Source organism: Sesamum indicum, linkage group LG3 (genome assembly GCF_026168435.1).
Source record: "Sesamum indicum cultivar Baizhima isolate 11 linkage group LG3, ASM2616843v1, whole genome shotgun sequence".
Classification (NCBI taxonomy): Eukaryota; Viridiplantae; Streptophyta; class Magnoliopsida; order Lamiales; family Pedaliaceae; genus Sesamum; species Sesamum indicum.
In genome coordinates this window covers 4347761-4371223 of record NC_142659.1, presented here as the reverse complement: position 1 = coordinate 4371223, position 23463 = coordinate 4347761, and the positions used below count along the sequence as shown (strand labels likewise).

At 30.4% G+C, this 23463-nt stretch overlaps 1 protein-coding gene and 1 pseudogene across 2 annotated transcripts; one reads left to right on the top strand and one right to left on the bottom strand.

Moving 5' to 3' along the window:
- Positions 1–1374: 1374 nt before the first annotated feature.
- Positions 1375–9158, bottom strand: LOC105157412 (putative late blight resistance protein homolog R1A-10; annotated as a pseudogene). Its single transcript, XR_016064720.1, has 3 exons — positions 8523–9158; positions 2002–4257; positions 1375–1611 (listed from the first exon to the last, which is right to left on the bottom strand). The product of XR_016064720.1 is annotated as a putative late blight resistance protein homolog R1A-10 (transcript).
- Positions 9159–18036: 8878 nt separating this feature from the next.
- LOC110011758 (uncharacterized) lies at positions 18037–20997 on the top strand. The gene is made up of 2 exons (XM_020692926.2): positions 18037–18770; positions 20483–20997. The coding sequence occupies exons 1-2, from the start codon at positions 18197–18199 to the stop codon at positions 20824–20826; spliced, it is 918 nt and encodes a 305-aa protein (XP_020548585.1). The 5' UTR covers positions 18037–18196; the 3' UTR covers positions 20827–20997.
- Positions 20998–23463: the final 2466 nt, after the last annotated feature.

The following is a 23463-nucleotide window of genomic DNA, read 5'->3' as shown; positions in this document are numbered from 1 at the left end:
TTTTTACATATAATTATGACAAATTTCAGAAGGGATGGATGTAATTTACTCTAAATAATAATATGTTATAAGGAAAAATAATATTATGACATAATTTTTTTTCTGGCCAGAAGTGAAAATTCTGATGGTGATTACTGATTTTAATAATTTTTTATATTTCTTTCTCAACTTAAGCACTAGTGGGACTTTACAGACGATGAGATGTTTAGATTTTTCAAAATCTTTGCTGGGAAATGACGAGGAGCAGGACAAAGAGGAAGGTTTAGATTAGGTTTTTTTTTATTTTTTTTCTTAAATTTGTATTTTCATACTATTTTTAAATTAATATAAATTATTTTTAATTGTGTTTTTAATATTTTATTGCAGTTCAATTTATCTATCATTTGAATTTATACAATTTTAAAATGTTATAAATCAAAATTGATATAATTTGTTATAATAATATTATAATTATCGAATAAAATTTAGAAATGAATTAATTTAAAATTAAAATAGTTCAATTGATAAAAAATAAGTAAAAGTAAACTTTAAAAATAGTAAAACTTGTAATGGGTATTGTAACAAAAAATAATAACATATAAACATAAAATTGTCTCAAATTCCGTCACCCTCAAATTTAATTTCACAAATATTTGTACATCGAATAGAATTTGTAACGAGTGCAAAAACCCATTCCAAGTATGTTCCAAATTGTAACGAATTCCGTTGCAAGTTTTTGTAACACTAACCACAAGGAGCAGATAGTTGCCCGTTACGAACTCATTTAAAAAAACCGTGTGTATTTGTTCCAAATTAAAATCCGACCCAAAAGCCCGTTTCATAAAATTATTCTTTTGTAGTGAATATTACATTAATTTAACATTTATTTAGCCACAATAGTGAATGATGATATTTTATTCATAAATAATTCTAAAGAATATTATCTGCTATTTGGTTTTTCTGAAGTAGAGAAGATGCTTAATTATTTAATAATAAATTATTATCGTTCAACAAAAATAAGATTGTTGTGATATTATATTTACAAAATAAGAAAAAAAAACATATATTCAAGAAATTATAAATATGAATCCAAATAGTCACTGCAATTAACAAAGAAAATCAAATATATATTTTTGTAAATAGTTGATTAGCATCAATTATATATTATTTTGTTGACTATATATATGCCATAAATATATACTCTATAGAATAAAAGTTGCAATATGCAATATTAAAAATAAAAGCAAATAAGAATGTTTAAAATGTGAAGTGATTTGTTGCAGACACTAAAGGATGTCCTGTTAGCCGATTAAGTGAGATCAGAAGTGAGATCACATATTGTCTTTACTGAGATCTCCAAAGATATATAAGTTTCAAGTTTGTTGATAATTCTAATTAATCAACAGTAGTCACTGAATGTTATTAAATTTGAAATGAGTATATAGTCAAAATACAACAGCTTATTTCATAGTCTCAAAACATACAAGTTTAATCAGGTAACAAACAAGTCGCGGGAAACACACGAAATAATTATTCATTCAAAAAATTAAAGTGCAATATTCAGGGAGTTCTGCGAAAGGAACAGAATGAACTGCGCCCAGCATTATTCAAGCACGAAGATCTGTGATGTGCCTGCACAGATATTTAATAGTCGTTAGTTCTTATCAAAACAAAGTGTCCAAGTGTGTGGGAGTTTGTTTCATGCACTTGACGGCTACATGGTCTATTCGGTTAAATATCTAATAGAAAGATATCATGAGACTGAAAGTGCCAATTTTTTGAAATAGTTATAGAACCAAAAATGAAAATTTTGTAGCTGATGCGATCAAAAGTGTAAAGACCTTAAATTACGAGATGAAAAATGGTATTTTCCTCTTAATAATAAAGAATACCTTAACTTATTAACATGCCAAACGTCCTTGATCATATTGATACTGGAAGTAAGGATATATTTCTCAAAATGGGACACAATTAGCATTCAACAAGGGACTCAAGGAATAACTACATGAAAGTTTTACTTACCTGTGGAGATAGAACCGAGGGTGAGTATCATTCGTCAAGGGGAAAAATGGAGAGCTTGAATCCACCGGCCTTGCCGTTTTGCTCTTGCTTCTTTTTTGCCTCTCCGATTTTCTTGGCAGAGGCAGATGCAAATTTTGTACGGTACAAGTCCAAAACTTGGACGTTTTCGATATCTGCCAACCCAATTGGAACTTCTTTCAGTTCCTCACAGTTCTGCAGCTCAAGGCGTCTAAGTCGAGGGAAATGATGAGCTGAAGCTATCCAGAAAACTAAATCAGTTCTTCCAATGTGCAAGACTTCAAGGCGGCGAAAACCTCCATCCGCTGCCTCCCAGCACTTCCCCATGAATGATTTATCTTTCAGCTTCAGCACCTCCAAATTCTCCAGCACTCCTAGAATTGACATATTACTCCAGTCAAGAAAAGTATCAGCTAAAGTCAGGCTCTTGAGTTTCTTTGGGAATTTGTAGGGTGGAGGAAGACCACGCAATTGGCCTTCCGAAGGTGGACTAGGAAATACATCATTCAGTAGCTTTAACTTTTCAAGATTTTCCAATTTCCCCAGACTATCAAATGATCCACTCTTGCCGTCTATAAGCAAGGCTAGTCGCCCACGAATGCCCAATTTCTTCAAATTGCGAGCCCTTTCAAACACTTCATCTGTGCAACTTTGTGGTGAAATTGTACCAAGTGTGCGAAGCTTTTCACCTTCTTTACTACTTTTCACCTTCGGCAAAGTAGTGCTGGCATTTGTTTTTAAATGCCTTAATTGAATCATCTTCCAAATATCAGCTTTGATTTCCAAGGTACGAGATGTGGTCTCAACCACAAGAGTTTGCATGTTCCAAAGCTTGGAGAAGGCTGGAGGAAGAACTGCTAAACTGAAGGATATGGTGAGATACCTCAAATGAATCAGCTGGTATATGTCACTAGGAATTTTTGTAAATTTGATGGGCTGGACTTCTAGAACTCTAAGCAATTTGAAAGCTGTGGGGATGGCTGAAGTGTATTCTGATGGCAAGCCAACTTCTTCCTTGCAGAAACAAACAAAGGACCGGGCACGAGGACCAAAAGGTTTCGAAGAGAAAAAGTGTAGGATGTTGGAATGAATACAAAGACGACGAAACTTTTGTACTTGACTGATTGAAGGTTCAAATCCATTACTAGACCTTTTAATTTCTTGGAGAAAATTTTCCCTTTCGCTTCCAGCTTCATTTCTGCAAAAGTCGCGAAGCATGTCATGAATGCGGCATGTTTTAACTCTACCATCAGGTCTCCTCTAATCAACTCTTACCAAATTTCTATTGATCAGATCCTCTAAATAGTTTTCTGCCGTTTCTTCCAAGCTGATACCAGATTTTTCTTGTATGAATCCCTCGGCAATCCACATGCGAATTAATTTCCAAACTGGGATCTCATAGTCTTCTGGGAACATCCCCAAATAGAGAAAGCATGCTCTTAGGTGATAAGGCAATTTATCATAACTCAATGCTATAATATTTTCCATGCGTCTCGCAGGGTCCTCATTAAGATATGTACTCACACTTGTAGATACTTTTGTCCATGCATTTTTTGTTGCAGTCATATCATCTGATGCTGAATATTTTTTGAGAAGAATGCCTCCTATGACCACAATTGCAAGTGGCAATCGGTCACACTGCTCTGTAATTAGTTTTCCCAGAACTTCCAACTCAGGAGGGCACTCAGGCTTACCGAAAACCTCCAACCGGAGCAGCAACCAACTCTCCTCCTCAGTCAAGAAACGCAGCTTGTGGGGATGCCTATTTTTATTAGCATACTGACCAACTTCAACATGACGGCTAGTAATCAAGACTTTACCCATCTTATTGCTCTTGGGCAAAGCAATTTGGAGTTTATCCCAATCCTCAGCTGTCCACACATCATCCATGACAATCAAGAACTTACCCCTCTCTAGATAAGACGCAACCAGTCGGGCTAACTCCTGATCATTTTTCTGATACATCTCCTCATCGGGCCTAGTGAACTCTCTTAGAATTGCAAGAAATATATCTTTTCTTGTGAATTCTTGAGAGACGTAAACCCATATGCGAGTGGGAAATTCATACTGGATTGCTGGATCACGAAATATTTTTCCCGCCAATGTTGTCTTGCCAAGACCGGGCATACCAATGATGGAGACGACATCAAGCTGCTGAGTTTCTTCAGTCAGATAACCTATTAATTTTTCTGCTTCGTCTTCAAAACCCACCACGTTCTCTTGTCTTACCACGGGAGCCTGTGTGAATAATTTTAATGGCAAGAGTGATAGAAATTAGAAATCAAAGTAATTCTAAACCTTTAATATCAACACCTATTAGGAATATAAACGAGTCGAGTTCGACCTTTTTGACGAGCTTGAGCTCGATTCTATTTTCTGACTCGAGCTCAAGTTGGTATTTTTTTTTTTTTGGGTGGGGGAGGATTTGATTTAATGATCTTTTAAATAAATATGTACTCTACAAATAATAATAATAATAATAATAATAATTACTGATAAACTTTTAGTTCCATTAATACTTTCTTTTTACCCCCTGAAACTTCATAGCTCTTTTTGAGTATTTGTGATTTAGAAAAGTGTTTTTAAATTTGAGGCTTGTAAAAAGTATTTTTTAGGTGTTTGGGTTCTCTTTTTGATAGGATCGCATTTTGTGCTTATTTTATATAATATTTTGACCTATTTTGTGACTAAAATGTTCTTAATTAAATATTATTTTGTAATATTAGGACAAATGAAATGGAATATGAAGAAAAGCACCAAAATAGAAATCCGGACAAGACTCAAACTCAATTTTTGGCAAGAATACGGAGCTGCTTGGACTACCTCTGATGAAGGAAGAGTTTAACTAGAATTATAATTTTATCTCTATAAGTCTTTTAGTTCAACTAGAAATCTACTTCTAATCCTAGTAGAACTAGGTATCTAGCTATTATAAATGGGTGATGTAATTCACTTTAAGGAACAACTTTTGAACTCCTTTATTTCTCTACGTTTTTATGATATTTTCTTACTTTGCTTTTCATGCGTTCTTCCATTAGCATGCCTAGCTAGCTCTCTCATTCTGGTTGAAAACTTGGTGAATGCTTAAATCCAACGAGTTGTGAGATCTAATTTATGCTGTCTACTTTTATTCATATTGGTAGTTGTGTTGTTCTCTGTGCTTTTTATTACAAATAATCTTATTTATTGTCAAGAATATTTGCCTAACCAATTGAACTTCCAAATTCGTAATTGTTTGTTTAGTTCGATAATTAGTGGTAACACAACATAATTGATTATGTAGAAGTTTTCGATTATGTTGTGAGGAATGCACAATCTAACTTAAATAAATTCTTGTAGGAATTTATTAGTTAGAATTGGGCCTTTCTAGTTCTTAATGCTGTCGGTAAATTAAATCTTGAGAACGTTCCCAAGGTTTGTTTACTGATTAGGGATTTAGTCAACGAACGTTCCTTGACTATCCACAAGGTAAAGAAATGTGAGGTCGTTAGGTCGTACCAATGGTCATAACCAATTTATCTATCATGAATAATTGTTATCTTTGTATCTATGATCAATCGTGATCCTGTCTTTAACTGGAATACTCTTCTCTTATATTTATCTCTTCTAATTTTATTAGCTTTTTAGTTTTATTCTTCTTCACAATCAAAACTCCCCCTAATTATTTTCATTTTTGAAGGAATTAATTTAAAACCAATCTCTATGGATTCGACCCTACACACACATCTACAAAAGTGTTCGTAGGAATTATTTTTGGTGGATTCGACACCCATCACTTTTTATGAACTAGTAAAGGGTGTTGGGGGCATACTTTCATTCCCAAAGCAAAAAGGAGTCTTTATTTCTTTTTTCTTTCCTATTTTTTCATTTCGCTTTTATTGTTTGTTTAGGTTTGTGACTATGTGATTAATCGAAGTGGAAAGACAATCCAATAGAAGGGATGTCAACTTTTACTTATAGAATTTCTATAAAGGAAGTGTTTGCAAGAGCTTCTGAGAAGTATTTTTAGCTTATGTCTCTAAAAAACATGCTTTTGAAGTGTTTGGGTTGTCAACTTTTTGTTCATAAAATTGCTAAAAAAAGTACTTTTAAACAAAATGCTAGAAGCACTTTGAGGGGTGCTTCTAGCTGCTTTGGCTTTAATTTTTATAAATAAATTCAACTTCTTTTAAACTGTTTTATCTCATTATAATAATTTTGATTTAAAATTTACCCTTTTAAATTTATTCAAAATTGTATATCTGAAGTTGATATTAGAGTTTTCAAATAGTTTTATCCTAAAATGTAGGGACAAATCAGTTTTTAATCAATCAAGCTTATTTTAGAAGTATTGTTTTCCAAACACTACTCAATGTAATTAGCTTTTATCTATTTTATATTTTTTTACTACTCATTTTGTATTCTGCTACAATTTTCAACCTTTTTTTATAAAAATCACTTATTTAAAAATAAAAATTTTCGCAAACGCTCCCTAAAATCACTTTTAAATTCAAAAGCTAAAAGTATCTAAAGGGTGGTTCTAGCTGATTTGACTTTTTTTGTGAATAAAATTTAACTTCTTTTTGGATTAATTTATCCTTATTATAATAATCTAAATACAAGTTTAACACTAATAAAATTTATAATTTGACGTATTTAATGTTTTAAAATTTTTTTACTTTATTTTCTAAATTATCTGATTTTATCTAGTTTTCACTTTTTTCCAAACAATATCAATTTTTTATTTTATTACAAGTTTCACCTTTTATACAAGAATCACTTTTATAAAACCAAAAGTTTTGCCAATTAACACTGCCTTAATTAGTCACATACCTTTTTAGGAAACTATTTCTTTGTCAATGAAGCACAATATGAAAATATTACCAACAATTACATTATAATTCAGAAAAAGAATTTTATAAGTGTTAGTTTTATCTAGGATAAATTATAACCACATTTTCTGAAGTTTGACATAATTACAAATACCATCTCATTGTTTGAAAAATTATAAATACCCCCTCTGATTTTAATGTCAGTCTAGCAACGAGCCCATTTTGAATTTTAAGTTATAGTTTTTTATATATATTTTTATTATTTTCTAAAATATTTTTATGAATTAATATTTTCTCCAAATTATTTATTTTATCCACCTTGATCAATTTCTTTTATATTTTTTTATTTTTTAGAATAAATCAATAGGGGTAAAATAATAATATTCACTTCACAATTTAGGGGCTACACAATTATTTTTAATTTGAGAAAGGTATTTATAATTTTTCAAATAATAAAAGAGTATTCGTAATTATATCAAGAGAAGGTAGTTCTAATTTACCCTTTTATTTATTAGCTTACATTTTTCATTAACAACTTGATTATTTTATAATCATACTTAAAATTATGGTGCATAATTAAACATATTACGAGAAATTTAATACGTGAAAAATTAATTTATACATATTAATATATTATAATGACAACTTAGTACTGAAATATATATAAGCACCGACAATTTTATGCACAATATTGTATTATTAATTATTATAGTGATAATTTTACACAATCATTATTAATATTAAAACTATAAAAATTTATTATAATAATAATAAAATTAAAATTCTTATCACTTAATATCATCAGAAAAAATAGATTATTCCTTACATTATAAATTACTACGGCTTAATTGTTATGAATCAATAATATCTACTACGTCAAACAAAATCAATACAAAAAATTAAATTTTGATCACAATTAATCAATATTCTCCATACTTTTACCTATGGCGAAAACACTTGGCATAATTTTTATATGTTGTTAATATTTTAATCTCGCTTGTAAAAATAACTGTTGATAATAGTTATATAATCATAATTTCACAATTATAATTAATTAATATTTATTATATGTGTAATGCTAATATTAATATTTTCATTTGATTTTTCTTGAGTAATATTCCTTCTTTCTTTATCGGAGGGTTATACATAATCTAATGTTGGGAATGCAATTTTAGTTCTATAACTTATGAGGACTGCATTTTGGGTTCTATATGAAAATCAAAATTTTCAATTGGTTTGGTAATTTTAAATGTTTAACAATTTTAATTCTTTTATGGCTATTTTGATCAGAAAAAATTGCATATTACTTATAGGATTTTTAACAATTTAGTAAATTAGCTTATAAGATTTATAGAATTACAATTTAATAAGGGCATGTGCATGTCATATGTAATTTTTTGATCAAATTAACAAAGAAAATGACTGAAATTATAAAACTTTAGGACTAAAATTACAATTTAACTGAATCATATTTAATCATATGTAATTTTTTGATGAAATTAATCTAATAAAAGGACTAAATTAATAAAAATTTTAAAATCACATAACTAAATTATAAAAAACATTTCTTACGGAACTAAAAATATCAACTTGTCTAAATTAAACAATTGAAATTATGATTTTTCCAATAAAGTCAACTCCAATTCAGTTCAGTGTTCTCAAATTTAACAGTCGGAAGGGAAAAAGGGTTACCTCAGATTTCTCAGGCCCTCCATCTCCGACATTGAGGGCGGCGAAGTCAATCCTGGATTTGTCGCCATATATCTCTTTAACCGTTGCGCTAACCTTCTCGATTTGTGTGGCGATGCTGTGGAGCTTCACCGGCGTCTCGAAAGCTCTGAGGAAGTAATTCTTGGCCTTGCTCTCGGCGGCCTGGGTCACGAAGGCGTCGATGATGTCCTCCGCCTCGTAAACCACGTCGCGTATCTGACGGACGAGCTCTCGCAGGCTCTCGTCCTTCCGCCGCTTCTTGGTGGAGTCCTTGAGGAAAGCGTTGAAGACGCGGAGATTACTTTCCAGCTTCTCCACCTGGTTTTTGGCGTCGGCGATCAAATGGGTGTGGTAGATCAGTAGCTGCTGGAGGTTGTCCAGAAGGAATTGCACCGCCGCGTCAGCCATTCTCTCTCTCTCTCTCTCTCTCAACAATGGAAAGAGCTATATTGTCATGGCTTGTTTATAGAGGTGTCTGAAGATGTGTACATATAGAACCTGTACATGCAAGAGTGATCGAACCTATTGAGAGAAATATAAAATTTTCAAATATATATATATAATTCAGCTCGAATTTAGCAATCTCAAAAGTCTCTCGGCCAGTTGCTAACTCCAACAAGATCGAGTATTGGATCGTTGAAAATGAAATAAGCATGTGAAGCTCGTTGGGTGTGTTCCCGACAACGACTTTTCGACGCTCAAATTAGTTTGATCGACGTAAAAATGTGCGATTAAAAGTTGTAGGTCGAAAAGTCTATTGAGTGAAGTATAAAATTTTCAAATATATATATGTATTATTGCATTGAATAAAAATAAATTATATAAAATTTAATGTAAAGATTTCAAATGAATAAAAATTAATGAGATAGGAGTTGGCTTATGATTTTAGTGAAGGTCAATGCCTGGATTAATTTGGGTTTTCAGGTGTCAAGTTGATCTAAAATAAATAACATTTGGTTTAAATTATTTGAAATATCTTTCATTAAGATATTAATATAAATTATTTTTCTTTTTAATAATTTAAATTCTTAAATAATGGGGTTGTTTGACACGTGATCAAAATTAAACAAAACATAATTAAGGTTCCAGATTCAAATTTGATTTTCGTACACCCATTTATAAAAATAAACTTTTCACATACAGAATTTAGGACGTGGGATAGACATGTTAAAAACAGTAATATTAAATAATTTCCGTACCTTCTTTGCTAATTCATAATATACTTCTTAATTTATTTTAGTTAGTATGGAAAAATGTACAAATTACACTCATAATTATAAGCAATATCATATAAAAGTAGGTTGCAGTTGACTCGAAATATATTATTAAGTGTGAGAATATTTACACATTATTTACAATCAAAGTCGTCGATCGTTGTCTTAATATAACACTACCATAAAATATAATATGTCCATTGGCCACATGATATCATTAAAATCTTCAAACAAAAGCAATAGAAAATTATGGACATATTTAAATATTTGTATTACCGAATCATTAATTAAGTCCACATGCATTTGATCGACTGTTGTAGCACAAAAAGACAAAACTCCGATTGTTAGAAAGTCGAGATTTGGAGTAGCACAAAAAAATGTCACCACTTCATTTCCACACCTTCCAATTTGCAAAAAAAAGAACTCATCATCCACGATAAAATAAAATCAAATGAGGATATTAATTCATTTTTCCACTAAATAAAATTATTTAGTGACAAAAAATTTCATTTTGTCATAATTATGAATAAAATTATTATTAGTAAGAACTAGTGGTATAAAATTATCTTTAAAGACATTTATTAAATCATATATAATGACAATCTAGTGATAATAAATAATCATCGTCAATATATTGTATTGTAACTTTAATTTTATCCCTAATTATATATTATAATATTTTTATGTACAGTTCTTGTAATTAAAAATTAATAATATCAAAATTATTATCATTCAATATTTATTTCATTTACTCTTGTGACTAAAGTGATATTGTGTAAGAAAGTATTTACAGATTGTTTACAAGAAAAATTCTCTATCTTTTTTTTTTTAATAATATAATATGAACAAAAACCCTCAATAATTCTAAGTTATTTTGGTGGATGTTAATTGTTATTTTATTATGAATGTTCGAATATTGATTTAGTAATTTTTATACGATCATTACAAAAAAAAAAGTACGAAATTTGTAATAGTTTTTTCGCAACGGCCATAGAGCCATTCCAATACACGATTTTTTGTATAAATTTGTAATAGATGAATTATACTGACGTAAAGTTGGAGACATAATATTAATTTTGTGGAGTTGTAGCGGCCGATGCCGTTTAAAAGACACTATAAAAAAATGCGGGATTTGGAATGAATTTTTTTTTGTTTTTGTTTTCTTTTTGGTCTTTGAAACGATTTTCAAAACACAGAACTTATTTGTTACAGAATTTGGAATGATTTTGGAAATGATAGAAATCCGTCCTTACAATCAGTGTTATAAAAATTTAGGAACGATTATCAAATAAATGTTCCTAGTTGGGACGGTAACTGTAACTGTTTGTGAAAACCGTTCCTAATATTGAATTTATCCAAAAAAAATTTAATTTTTGAAGAAATTAAAAAAGTTGAAACAAGGTGTACAAGTCATTTGTTACGAAGAAATTAAGAAAGTTGAAACATATATATGATCTCAAACTATGTTAATTTGATCTAAAATAAATAACATTTACAGTAAAACCTCTATAAATTAATAACTTTGGGACCATGAAATTTTATTAATTTAGAGAGATATTAATTTATCGATAAATTAATATTTTATTAATTAAAAGAGAGACTTTTTAAATTCAGCAAATTTAGTACATATGTATTGAAAATAAATAAATTCATATATGTTTCATTGATTATATTCATGCAACAATTAACTATTATATTCACAGACACATGTATCAATTTATTGGAATTACTTAAATATACATATTTACATTAATTTGTTGCACTTAAATAACTATTATAACCAATTAAATATATTCATGCATGATGAATGAAACATATACTACATAAATCTCAATATGATAATAAAATAATTCATAACATCCAACCATGTATTCTCATCTAAAAGGCATCGCAAAATCATCCATGAATGATCAAATGCGTAAAGCATTACAGATTTCATATTTTAGTAAATTATCATAATATTTATAATTGTAATATTTATGAATTATTAATTTAGAGTTTTAATGGGACCTAATATTTATAAAGAAATTTTCTGAAAAATTATTATTTTATTATCTTATCGAATTTGATGATTTTTTACAAAGGCCCAAGTCGGGACCGAAGGATTTTATTATTTTAGAGAGTTTATTAATTTATAGAGTATTAATTTATAGAGGTTTTATTGTATATTGTTCTTGATCATTAATTTGGTTTAAATTATTTAAAACATCTTTCATAAGATATTAATATAAATTATTTTTCTTTCTATTAATTTAAATGATTAAATAATGGGGTTGTTTGACACATTATCAAAATTAAGCAAAACATAATTAAGGTTCAGATTCGAATTTGATTTTCGTGCACCCATTTATAAAAGTAGATGATTTGTATGTGACATAGATGTGTTAAAAGAACAATAATATTAAATAATTTTTGTTTTTAGTAGTTCTGAAACTATATAATAAATAATTTAAACCAGCTAGTGACTTCTTGACTTATTCATAATATCTTTGAAATTCTTATACATGCCAACATCATATGTACTTCTTAATTTAATTATTTTAGTTGACTTTTACAATGCATGATCAGTATGAAAAAAACATTGTACACATTACACTCATAATTGCAGACGATATCACATAAAAACACGTTACAGTTGACTCAACTAACATGCTATTATGTATGAGAGTATTTACCTGGCCATTGGCCACATGATATCATAAAATCTTCAAACAAAATAGACATTTAAAAGAAAAAAAAAATAATAGTAATTGCCTGGCACGATGTAACAAAAGCAATAGACAATAATGGACATATTTAATATTTGGATTACCTTATAATTACCAAATCATTAATTAAGCTCACATGCATTTGATCGATTGGTTTAGCACAAAAAGACAAAACTCCGATTGTTAGAAATTCGAGATTTGGAGTAGCACAAAATAAATTATTTTATCATAATTATGAATTTTATATTTTGATAATAATTATTATTTTATAAAAATTATTATTGATAAGAACTAGTTGTATAAAATTATCTTTAAAGATAGTTATTAACTCATATATAGTAACAATTTGATTGCAATAAATAATTATTGTCATTATATTACGTTGTCACTTTAAATGTATTCCGAATCATATATTATAATATTTTTATATACAATTTTTGTAATTAAAAATCAATAATCCAAATTATTAATGTTTATTTCATTTATTCTTGTGACTAAAGTGTTATTATGTACGAGAGTATTTACGCATTATTTACAAGCAAAATTCTTCATCTCTTTTTATAATATAATCGACCAAAAACCCTCAATAATTCTAAGTTTTTGTCTAGGGGATCCCTCTTTTTGGTGGATAAAACTTGTTATTTTACTATGAATATTAGAATATTAAGCTAGTAATTTTTATACGGTAACTATAAAAACAAAATGTGGAATTTGCAATGATCTTTTTGTAACGACCAGAGAGTTGTTTCAAATATACGACTTTTGGTACAAATTTTTTCAAATTCAACCGAGATTTTCACACTACGATCAAAAGACATTATCTGCATCAGATCCCACAGGAGCACCAATTATTTTGGTTTAACAATTTACAAGTACGAATGATACTTAATTTTATGTACTACTTTTATTTTGTCTAATACTTATACTTTTTTAATTAATTTGTATGGAATTTTCAGCTGTCATATTGGTGCGATTGCAACGACGAATCGTTGTTCAAAGTCGTCAAGTCGCGACGGGTAAGTTCTTGGAGAAGAGGTTCGCCGACGCCCATAACCAATTGGCCCGACCGCTGTGGCTAGCAGAGGAGATCTGGCATCAACTTTTGGAGTATTGGGCGAGCCCAGAATTTCATGCACAGTCAACGAAAAATAAAATCAATCGGGTAGCCAACCCAAATGCAGCTGTTACCGTCTACCAAGGGGGGTCATCCTCCTTTGGGCCTACAAGCGTAAGATGGTATGTATTTTAACCTATATTATTAATCTAATGTAATTTTTAAAATTTCTAATCATTTCATTAAATAATTTTTGAATAGGAGGCATAACTCGAGTACTCCGTCAAACAGATAGAGTGTTCGAGAAGTGCCACAAAAAGAAGGATGGCCAATAGAGTAGGCCGAGGGCGGCGGGGGTCGTGCTAAGTATAAAAACTAATTTAATTTTGAAATTTAAAATTATTATTTTTTAAATCTAAACAGGAGTATTTCTGAAGATGATAGAGGAACGTCAGAGCTAACACAACAATAATCCCGACCCTCCATTTTCCTCTCAAAGCTCGGTGGCTCCAAATGAGCAACAGCTGTGGCTGTCAGTAGCGGGTGCCCGAAATAGGGGTCGAGTCCTCGATCTCGACTCCCGAGGCCCACCATACTATTGCTAGACTATTTGGCACCAGCGGGTCAACTGCTACATCGCCATCGTTGCCACAACCGCCACGCACCGACCTTGATGATCGGGTTGCGAGGCTCGAGGAGTGGATGCGACAGATGGATCCCACATGGCCTGATCCTCCAGTCCCCAGTCTCCAGCTGATCCCCCGGTACTTGATGGAGACGACAAAGAACCCACGGTAAGGGGGTGCTGATTTAGATTAGGTTTTCTGATTTAGATTAGGTTTTTTTATTTGTATAGATACAATTTTTAAACAATATTTTTATTTTTTCGTAATTAAATTATTTTTATTTTCTTATTATATTATATATTTTTTTTATATAATATTGCACATTTAATAAAAAGTTCAATAATTTATTTTTACAAAAATAAATATTAAAATAGATTAAATACAATTAACTATTATAAAAAGAATTTTGTCATTGCTTTTCTAACGGCTTTAGGAATACATATAACTATCAATAAATCACGTGGCCTTTACAAATACCATGTAAAAGATAGTTATCAATTTTGAGAATGACCGTTCAAAAAACCGTTACAAAAGTAGTGTAAAAAAGCAATAACAAATACAGTGCCAAAAATAAAAACAGCATACACATAAGAAGTTACAAAGGTTGTTACAGAAATAGTTGAAAAAAGAAATACAAAGATTGATACAACAACCTTTATACCATAACTAATGACCGGTACAAACAGTATTCCAAATACCACTCCTATATTGAAGCACAATCATACCTATACGTCACCACCAAAAAAATATTTTATTGGAACGGCTTTTTTATTTTTTTGTAATGAGTTTTTTATTTGTAACGACTTTGTAACGGAAAGGCCTACTGCGTCTAAACGAGGTGTTACAAAATATTTGTAACAGCTTTATAAAAAGCTATTACAATTTATAACTGTCATTGTAACGGCCTCTAGCGGCCATTGGTGAAATGGAAAAAAAAATAAATTTTTTGTACTGCATTGTAACGGCTATATTGAATTTGAATTTAATTGTTATTATAACGACTTTTGCCACTGCTTTTATAACCACTTTTTTCACTGCTTTTGAAACGGCTTTTTTCAAAATTGATAACTGCTTTTGGCACAGTCTTTGTAACGCCCTAACGATTTATAAAAAACTATTACAAATGTAGTTACAAAACTATTATTGATTTAATTTTAGTTAATATATTTTAATATTTATTTTTATAAAACTAACTAAATAAATTTATATAAAAAATACTTAATATAACAAAAATAATAATAATTTAATTACAAAATAAAAATATTATTACAAAATTATATTTTTACAAAATACAAAAAGAAATTCTAATCTAAATTATTATCCCGAGCGACCGCATGTCGTTATCGCCATCGTCGCCATTGGGTGCAAGGGATCAGCTGCAGGTTCAGATTGATGCTTCTCATGTACCGCTCGATCATCTGCACCTAATCATAAATGGCGTCACAGTCCCAACAACACGTGATTTGCAAAATGGACAGATAAAATAAATATAATTATTTGATAAAAAATATAAATTTCAATTAAAATTAAATGCTATTGTACTTACCTTCACCTTCTGGATCCAAAATAGTTGGTGCTCCTGTGGGATCTGTGAGATGGTGGCGGACCACCAATAGTAAATATCTACAATGTCAAAAAACTTTTAACATTAAAAACACTTAATGTTAATTATTGATAAAAAGATATTTATTTGTAAATTTCATAAAATTCCTATTTTTCTAAAATTACATTAACGGCCAATCGAATTTAGAATTCCCACTATATTTTTTTTAATTTTGATTTTAAAAATATTAATTTGTAACGGCTAAATATAATTTGTTCGTTACAAATACCATTTCCCATCATTTTTCCTGCCATCATTTGGAACGACCATTGTAACGGTTTTGAATTTCTTAAAAATAAATTACACTGTTGTCATTTTTTATATAAAAAAAATTTAACAGCATCGTGATTTCATATCGCGTTATAAAAAAAAAAAAATTAAAAGCACTACAATCTTAGATCGTGGTATTGTCCCTAACTTTTCGAAAAATAAAAGTTCATCAATTGGGTATATAATATACAATATTATTTAGTAATTCGGTTTTCAAATTCAAAGTGAAAATTAATTAGTTGTGTTTCAAGTTGCTTATTATAATTAATATTAATGGACACAAACAAGTTGGCAGCCTGTGGATTGTCAATCAGTATATACAACAATCCAATATAAAGTACTAACAATTTGAAACGTCCTACTAATTAAATAATTCGATTATCATACCATATCATTAATTAATTACAATTGGACCACAAAATGACAAAACCCCGACTGGTAGGAAAGTAGGAATTTGGACTACAGCGAGAGAGACCACTTTTTCCGACACCTTCCAATGTACATGTGTAACTAATTGTATTATTATTAAAATAATTATTATTATTACTAGAATTTTTGCACTTAAAGAATTAGTGACACATATATAATAATGATTAAATGATAATAAATAATTATTATCACTGTAAATACATCACTAATTATTATGTATTGTGACAATATTATGTGTAATTAGTTTTAATTTCCTCTATCCCATCGCAGTAAAATGAAATAATAAATATAGCAGCTTATATATTTGTCTTAGTTACTTATATATTTTAAGGCTTAAATATTTGTTTTGGTTTTTGGTAATTTTGATATTTTGATACTTCTATTTTTTTATCTTTCTAGAATCACAAAAAAATTATGACTTTTTTTTAATATATTTTTAATGTTGATCCTTTCACTATCGAATTTTGTAAAAATCTTCAGAATAAATCATGTGCGCCTCATGTGGTTTAATTAAATTGAGACTGTTTTTTTTATTGGGTTCACTTTTGCCAACATGGATGAAAAATTAAAAAAAAAAATAATGTGGGACATGATTCATTTCGAAGTCTTTCACAAAATTTGATACTAGACGATCAAATTTTTAGAATATTAAAAAGTTACCTGAGTTTTTTGCATCTCCTAAAAACATAAAGGATATAAATATCAAAATCGCAAGGGACATATGCTTAATTTCAACAATTTTCGCAAGATTTGACATCGAAAGGTTCAAAATTATGAAATATCAACAAATTACGAAATTATGTTACAACCCTATATTATATAGTTTTATTGGTAGGCCAATTGTTGTTTTGTAATTTGTCTATTATTTCTGAAAAAAAAAATTGTTGATTTTGATCTTGATCCGTAAATAGAACGTGTTCGTTGACTCCATCCATATTATGTCAACTCTCTCACATGACCTATCAAATAACAATAAAAATATAATATAATTAATATTATTCGAATAAATTATGTGGCAAGTTGCTGCTTTGTTAATTCACATAAATCTGCTGACAATTACTAAGCAACATGCAATGCTGGTTCTCTTAGTAACAACATATATTTTCTTTTAATTTTACTTTAATATTTTTTTATTAATATCAACAAATTTGATAATTTTGACTGATGCAAAGATTTATTTATTAAATGAAAATAAATCTCATAAAATATTAAATTTAATTTCTCGACCTCATGACTAACACATAGACTTACAAATTATTAAGTACTAAAGCAATTCTTGAAAATGCAATTATTTTAAAATGCAATATTGTGGATGATTAGTGTGTGTGCAAATAGAATTGCATGTTCCAAAATAAGCTTTTAAATTAATTAGTCATATATGGGGAGTTCCTTTGAAATTTATAGATATTGATTAGGTAAAGTGTGAAAGAGAAAGTCAAAAGATTCACACACAACTAATCAAATTCTTGCTACATTAAATTATGTGATTAAGCTAATATTATACTTAAGCTGTGTTGAATATTAAATAAATTTACTTACATTCTATTAATGGGTAATAATTGGCCGAAGACGACTAATTAATCTTCAATTCTTGATCCAGCCCACCTACCCGGATTCCGATTTAAGGAGCAGCAAGAAGTTGGTTTTCTTGCACAAACGATAACCATTTCACATTCTGTTGCTTCTCTTTTTTCCCTGCACGTAAATAACCATTCAACAAAAAACCTCAAACTCAGAAGCATCATCAGAGAGATGGCAGTAGCAGCTTATGCAACTTTGCGTTCCCTCTCACATGTCCTTAACAATCTCCAGCTTCCTGCTCGTCTCCGTCGGCTTCATGTCGACACAAATCGAATTCAGAGCCTGCAAGAAACTGTTCAGTTCTTGCTGGACTTTCTCGAAGCTCATTCCCAAAGAATAAGTGAAGAAATTGGAGTTGTGGGGAGGCAAATTGCTGATGCTGCTGCAGAAGCAGAAGAAGTTGTTGACCGCCATGTAGTGGATCAGCTTCGGTTTGGATCTGAGGAAGAAAGCCACTGTATGGCAGCCCTCTCATCTTTCTCTCAAGATATAGACAAAGTCACTGGAAAGTTGGATTCCCTCACAACAGAGTTGACGAAGATGGTGAAAGAAGAATGGGCAGTCGACGCCCAAGAAGAGCAGTGCATAGTGTCTGTTCCTGTCAAATCACCAAAAGTGCTTTCTTCCAGTGGCAAGAAGACTACTGTGGTGGGATTTGACGAACACTTGGAACAAATCGTGGATGAGCTCACCAGAGATGAACCTGATCTCCAGATCCTCCCCATTGTAGGGATGGGAGGCATTGGTAAGACTACTTTAGCTCGAAATGTTTATTATGATCCACGTACTGTGCACTACTTTCCTAAACGAATTTGGCTTACAATATCTCAAGAATATAGTGTACGGGAAATTCTTTCATCCCTTCTTCATAATGGAAAAAAGCAAGAGACTAGTCAAACTGCAGCCGAATTAGGACAGCTATTGTACAAAAGTTTATTCGGGGAAACATATTTGATAGTTATGGATGATGTATGGAGTGTCGAGGCTTGGAATGATTTAAAGTTGTTCTTTCCAAATAACGGAAAAAGAAGTCGAGTTATGCTGACTACTAGGGTGTCAAGGTTGGCGATTTCTTTGGGCTCTCAGAAATCTTATCCGTTAGATTTTTTAAATGAGGAAAAAAGTTGGAATTTATTTTGTCAAAAAACCTTTGCACAAAAAGATTGTCCATATCCGGTATTGGAGGAAATTGGTAAGAACTTGCAATGAGTTGCAACGGACTTCCACTAACAATTTGTGTATTGGGCGGGCTGCTTGCAAACTCCAACATGACACGGGAATATTGGGAGTCTGTCGCAAAAGATGTAAGCATTTTTCGTAATTCAAAGGATTATGAGAGATGCCTAAAGATACTGTCTTTGAGCTATAACAATTTGCCCGTTCATCTTAAAGCATGTTTTCTCTATATGAGTGTTTTTCGTGAAGATTCTCATATTCGTATTTCCAAGCTAACCAGATTATGGATTGCTGAAGGATTTCTAAAACCAATAAGAGGTAAAAGTTTGAGAGAGGTAGCAGAGAAATACTTAAGAGACCTTATTGATAGAAATCTATTTTTGAGTTTAGAATTTGGATTTGATGGGAAAATAAAAACATGTGGAATCCATGATCTTCTGAGAGATTTATCTTTGAGAGAATATGGAAAAGAACATTTCATTTATGCCCCAAAAGTGCAATTTGTTGATGTTAGCTATATGAAGGAAATGGAGGACCGGTGCTTCATATGTCACGATGGGACCCAACTCCAAAGGATAGATCTAAATGAAGTGCATGATGCCTCACAACTTACATCTCTTGCAAGTGTTTTTGTCTGTAACACCTGCAAAAATAAGTATCCGAGTCTTAATAAAGTGAGAGTAGTGAGGGCAAGATTTGTGGATAAGTTGGGGTATTTTCCTGAACAAGAAACTCTGCACCCTACTAGCTTGCGGGATCTTGAGATGGGGATTGATTGCGAGTTTCCGTTTCCATCTACAATAGCTTTACTCTGGAATCAAATGAGTTTTACTCTTTTCTCTTATCTTGATCCCAGAACAAAAATTCTACCATATGTAATGTGGGGTATGCCACAGCTTAGGGAATGCCATAGTACAGATTGTGATTTTGTTTTGCCTGAGGAAGCGGCTACTCAAGATTTCGTTATCATGGAAAACCTACATATGCTTTATAGTTTGAGGAACTTCAGGTGTACAGAGGAGGTCCTTAGAAGAACACCAAATCTGAAGAAACTAGGTATTTACTATGATGAAGAGAACGAAATTGAATGGACGTACTACAATCTTGTCTATCTGCAAAAACTCGAATCACTTTCTATCCAAACTGAGTTTCTTCCATTGGAGAATTTCACCTTCCCCGCTTCACTTAAGAAGCTGCGCTTGAAAGGTTGTAATATTCCTTGGGAAAAGATAATGAGTGTTGGTTCCTTATTGCCTAATCTTGAAAAGCTTGTATTGATAGCTAATTGCTTCGAGGAGCACGAATGGAATCAAGTTGAAGGCAACTTTCCTCGACTCAAATTCTTGAAAATTTCGGACAATGATCACCTGAAGCGATGGGGGGCAGAAAATATCGATATCCACTTTCCTAAGCTTGAGAGTCTCTTTCTAGATTACATGAGGGAGTTGGAGGAGATCCCTGCAAATCTTGGAGACATACCCACACTCCATTCCATTTATTTGGCTGGTTCTGATGATTCTGTCATCGATTTGGCAAAGCAAGGAGTGGAGGCACAACATAGCAATGGAAATGTGATTCTTCAACTTTATATAGATGGAGAAAGGTATCAAGTTGGTAGTTCATAGCCGCTTATTGTACCACACCACCTCAATTAATCTTATGGGAGCTCTCCTGTTTGTCTTCAATGTCGTCTGCACGTGTTTGGTGAATGAGTGTCAAAAAAACAAAATGATATTGTCATTGTAACAACTATTTTCTTTTACATTTTATTGTCGACGTTCATTTTTTATTGAAAAGAGGAAATGTCTTTTGCACCCCTACTCAAGGATATTTTAGGTTATAAGCTCCACCTATACCAAAAAAAGTCATTAAGTACGATTTGGATAATAACTATCAAAACGGGTCTAGGTCTACATACTCGCCATCAATTACTCTAACTAGGAAAGAAAATGACCTCATTACCCTCCCAAATTGCAGCACTTGAAATTTGCGCACCAATACAGTAAGATCGACGGCCACTTGCAATATTTTTTTTATAAAAGTTACATTTATTTTAATGCACAAATACAAATTTATATAATTATTTTAATTCAAAAGTATTAGCATTGATCTTATCAATACATGACTAATCCTATTAATTTATTAACACTGCAGGTCAATAAAATTTGAAGTTAAATTGTTTATTATATTTTACTATAGAGGATATTAAAGTGAATGTATTATATTATTAATATTTAATGGTATTTTGTTAATTGGTATTTAATTTAAAAGTTTATCACAAAGAGTACTAAATATAGGAAATATCCATTAGATTACTAAATACTTACACATAATTTATTGGTATAGTTATACATTTATATTAGACTTATAAACAATATCGATAATAAATTATGAAAATAATTATAAATGAATTCATAGAGTACATTAATTTTAAAATATATTGGCCGGTAGAATGTTTTTATTTTGAATTGAATTATATAATAAATTAACTGTAATTAGATATAAATTTTTTAGAAAAAAAAAAACTATTTTCTAGAAATAAAATGAGAATGATGATGGAAATACATTATTAAAAATCTGTAATACCAATTGAAAATCTTATATTTATCAATGTAAAATAGGTAGAAGTGTTCGCCTGTTATCACTATTGTTTTCTTTATCAAATAGAATTCAATCGAAATTTTGAAAAATCAAAAATTCGTTTGCCAAAATGCTACACTGAAACGAATTGGTCCATTCGATCTCAATAATTATCGAACTTTTCTTTTGTATTTTAAGCAGTGTTTAATAAATCGAACTTTTTATTAAAATACAGGAAATAATTAAAAATTAAATTTTAAAAATAATAATTACACTTTTGATGCGTACCGAAATTCAATCATACCACAAATAGTCGAAAGATTTTCATAAAAATCTTAAGATCATGACAGACACGATATATATAAAATTAAGAAGGGGTACCCTAATACATCCATATTTCCCAGAAATCAGCATCAGCCAACACTAGGCTTAATCCAAAGCCTAGTATAATCTGCATACTAACAACATATAGTACTAACATTCTTGTTATTGAGGGAGCATTTATAACAAGCTATATTGATGTAGAGTAAATTTCGTGAATTAATTATAACAAGCTATATATCAACAAAAAGTCACCAATGTCCGTTAGCTAACTCACAAAAAGTATCCAAACTTGATTTGGAATTATCTCAACACTATTACGACCGTTGAATAGTCATAGCCTAATCATGCTAAAAATTTGGGAAATGGTTACTAGTTACATGATTTGGCCAATCCAACTAATATAGAGGGAGTTAGCTGAAAATCTTTTAGAGTGGCATAGCCTGTGACATGAAGAATTTGCATGTGTGACATATTGTTCCCAATGTTCGTCCAGTATCGAATTAGATCTGTTTTCGGCCCTGCCATATCAGTTTAAATATAAAAATATTGATACATTTGGCTTGGGCCAACGGGATTGGGTGGGGTCCACTCTTTTATTTTGGACCTTTGAGAAAATAATTGAGGTACATCACTTTTAATTTTCAACTGCCATTACTATAAAATATTTTTTTCTTTATGTAGTCAATATTTTAGTCCTGAAATTAGAGAAAATTAGATTTTCCATTCCTCTGTGTTATCATTGAAATAATTTTGGTCCCCCATATTTTATGAATTATAAATTTGGACCTTCACATTATCATTTTTGTACACAGGTGATCCCTGGTCTCAAATTAGTGGAGTTTGAAGAATTATTTGAATAATTTCTACCCGCAACGTGGCCAAAAGCAATGGCTAAGTTGCTTATTATAATTAATATTAATGGACACAAACAAGTTGGCAGCCTGTGGATTGTCAATCAGTATATTTAACAATCCAATCTAAAATACTAACAATTTCAAACGTCCTACTAATTAAAAAAAATCAATTGATAGTTTTGATTTTGTAACTAATTATATTATTATTATTATTATAGAATTTTCTACTTATAGAATTAATGACACATATATACTTACGATCAAGTGATAATTTACTGCAAATATATCACTAATTATTATGTATTATGACAATATTATATGTAATTTTTGCCACTAATAATAACACAGTGATAAAATCATAATTGTTGATAGTTCATATTGATTTTTGGTGAAAGATTAATAATTATAAAATAAATTTTTGTGATCAAGAATTAAATTTTTTTGTTGTATCTCTTTATCGATAGACAAGTACTCATTTAAAGTTAAACTCATGTTTAATTTCCT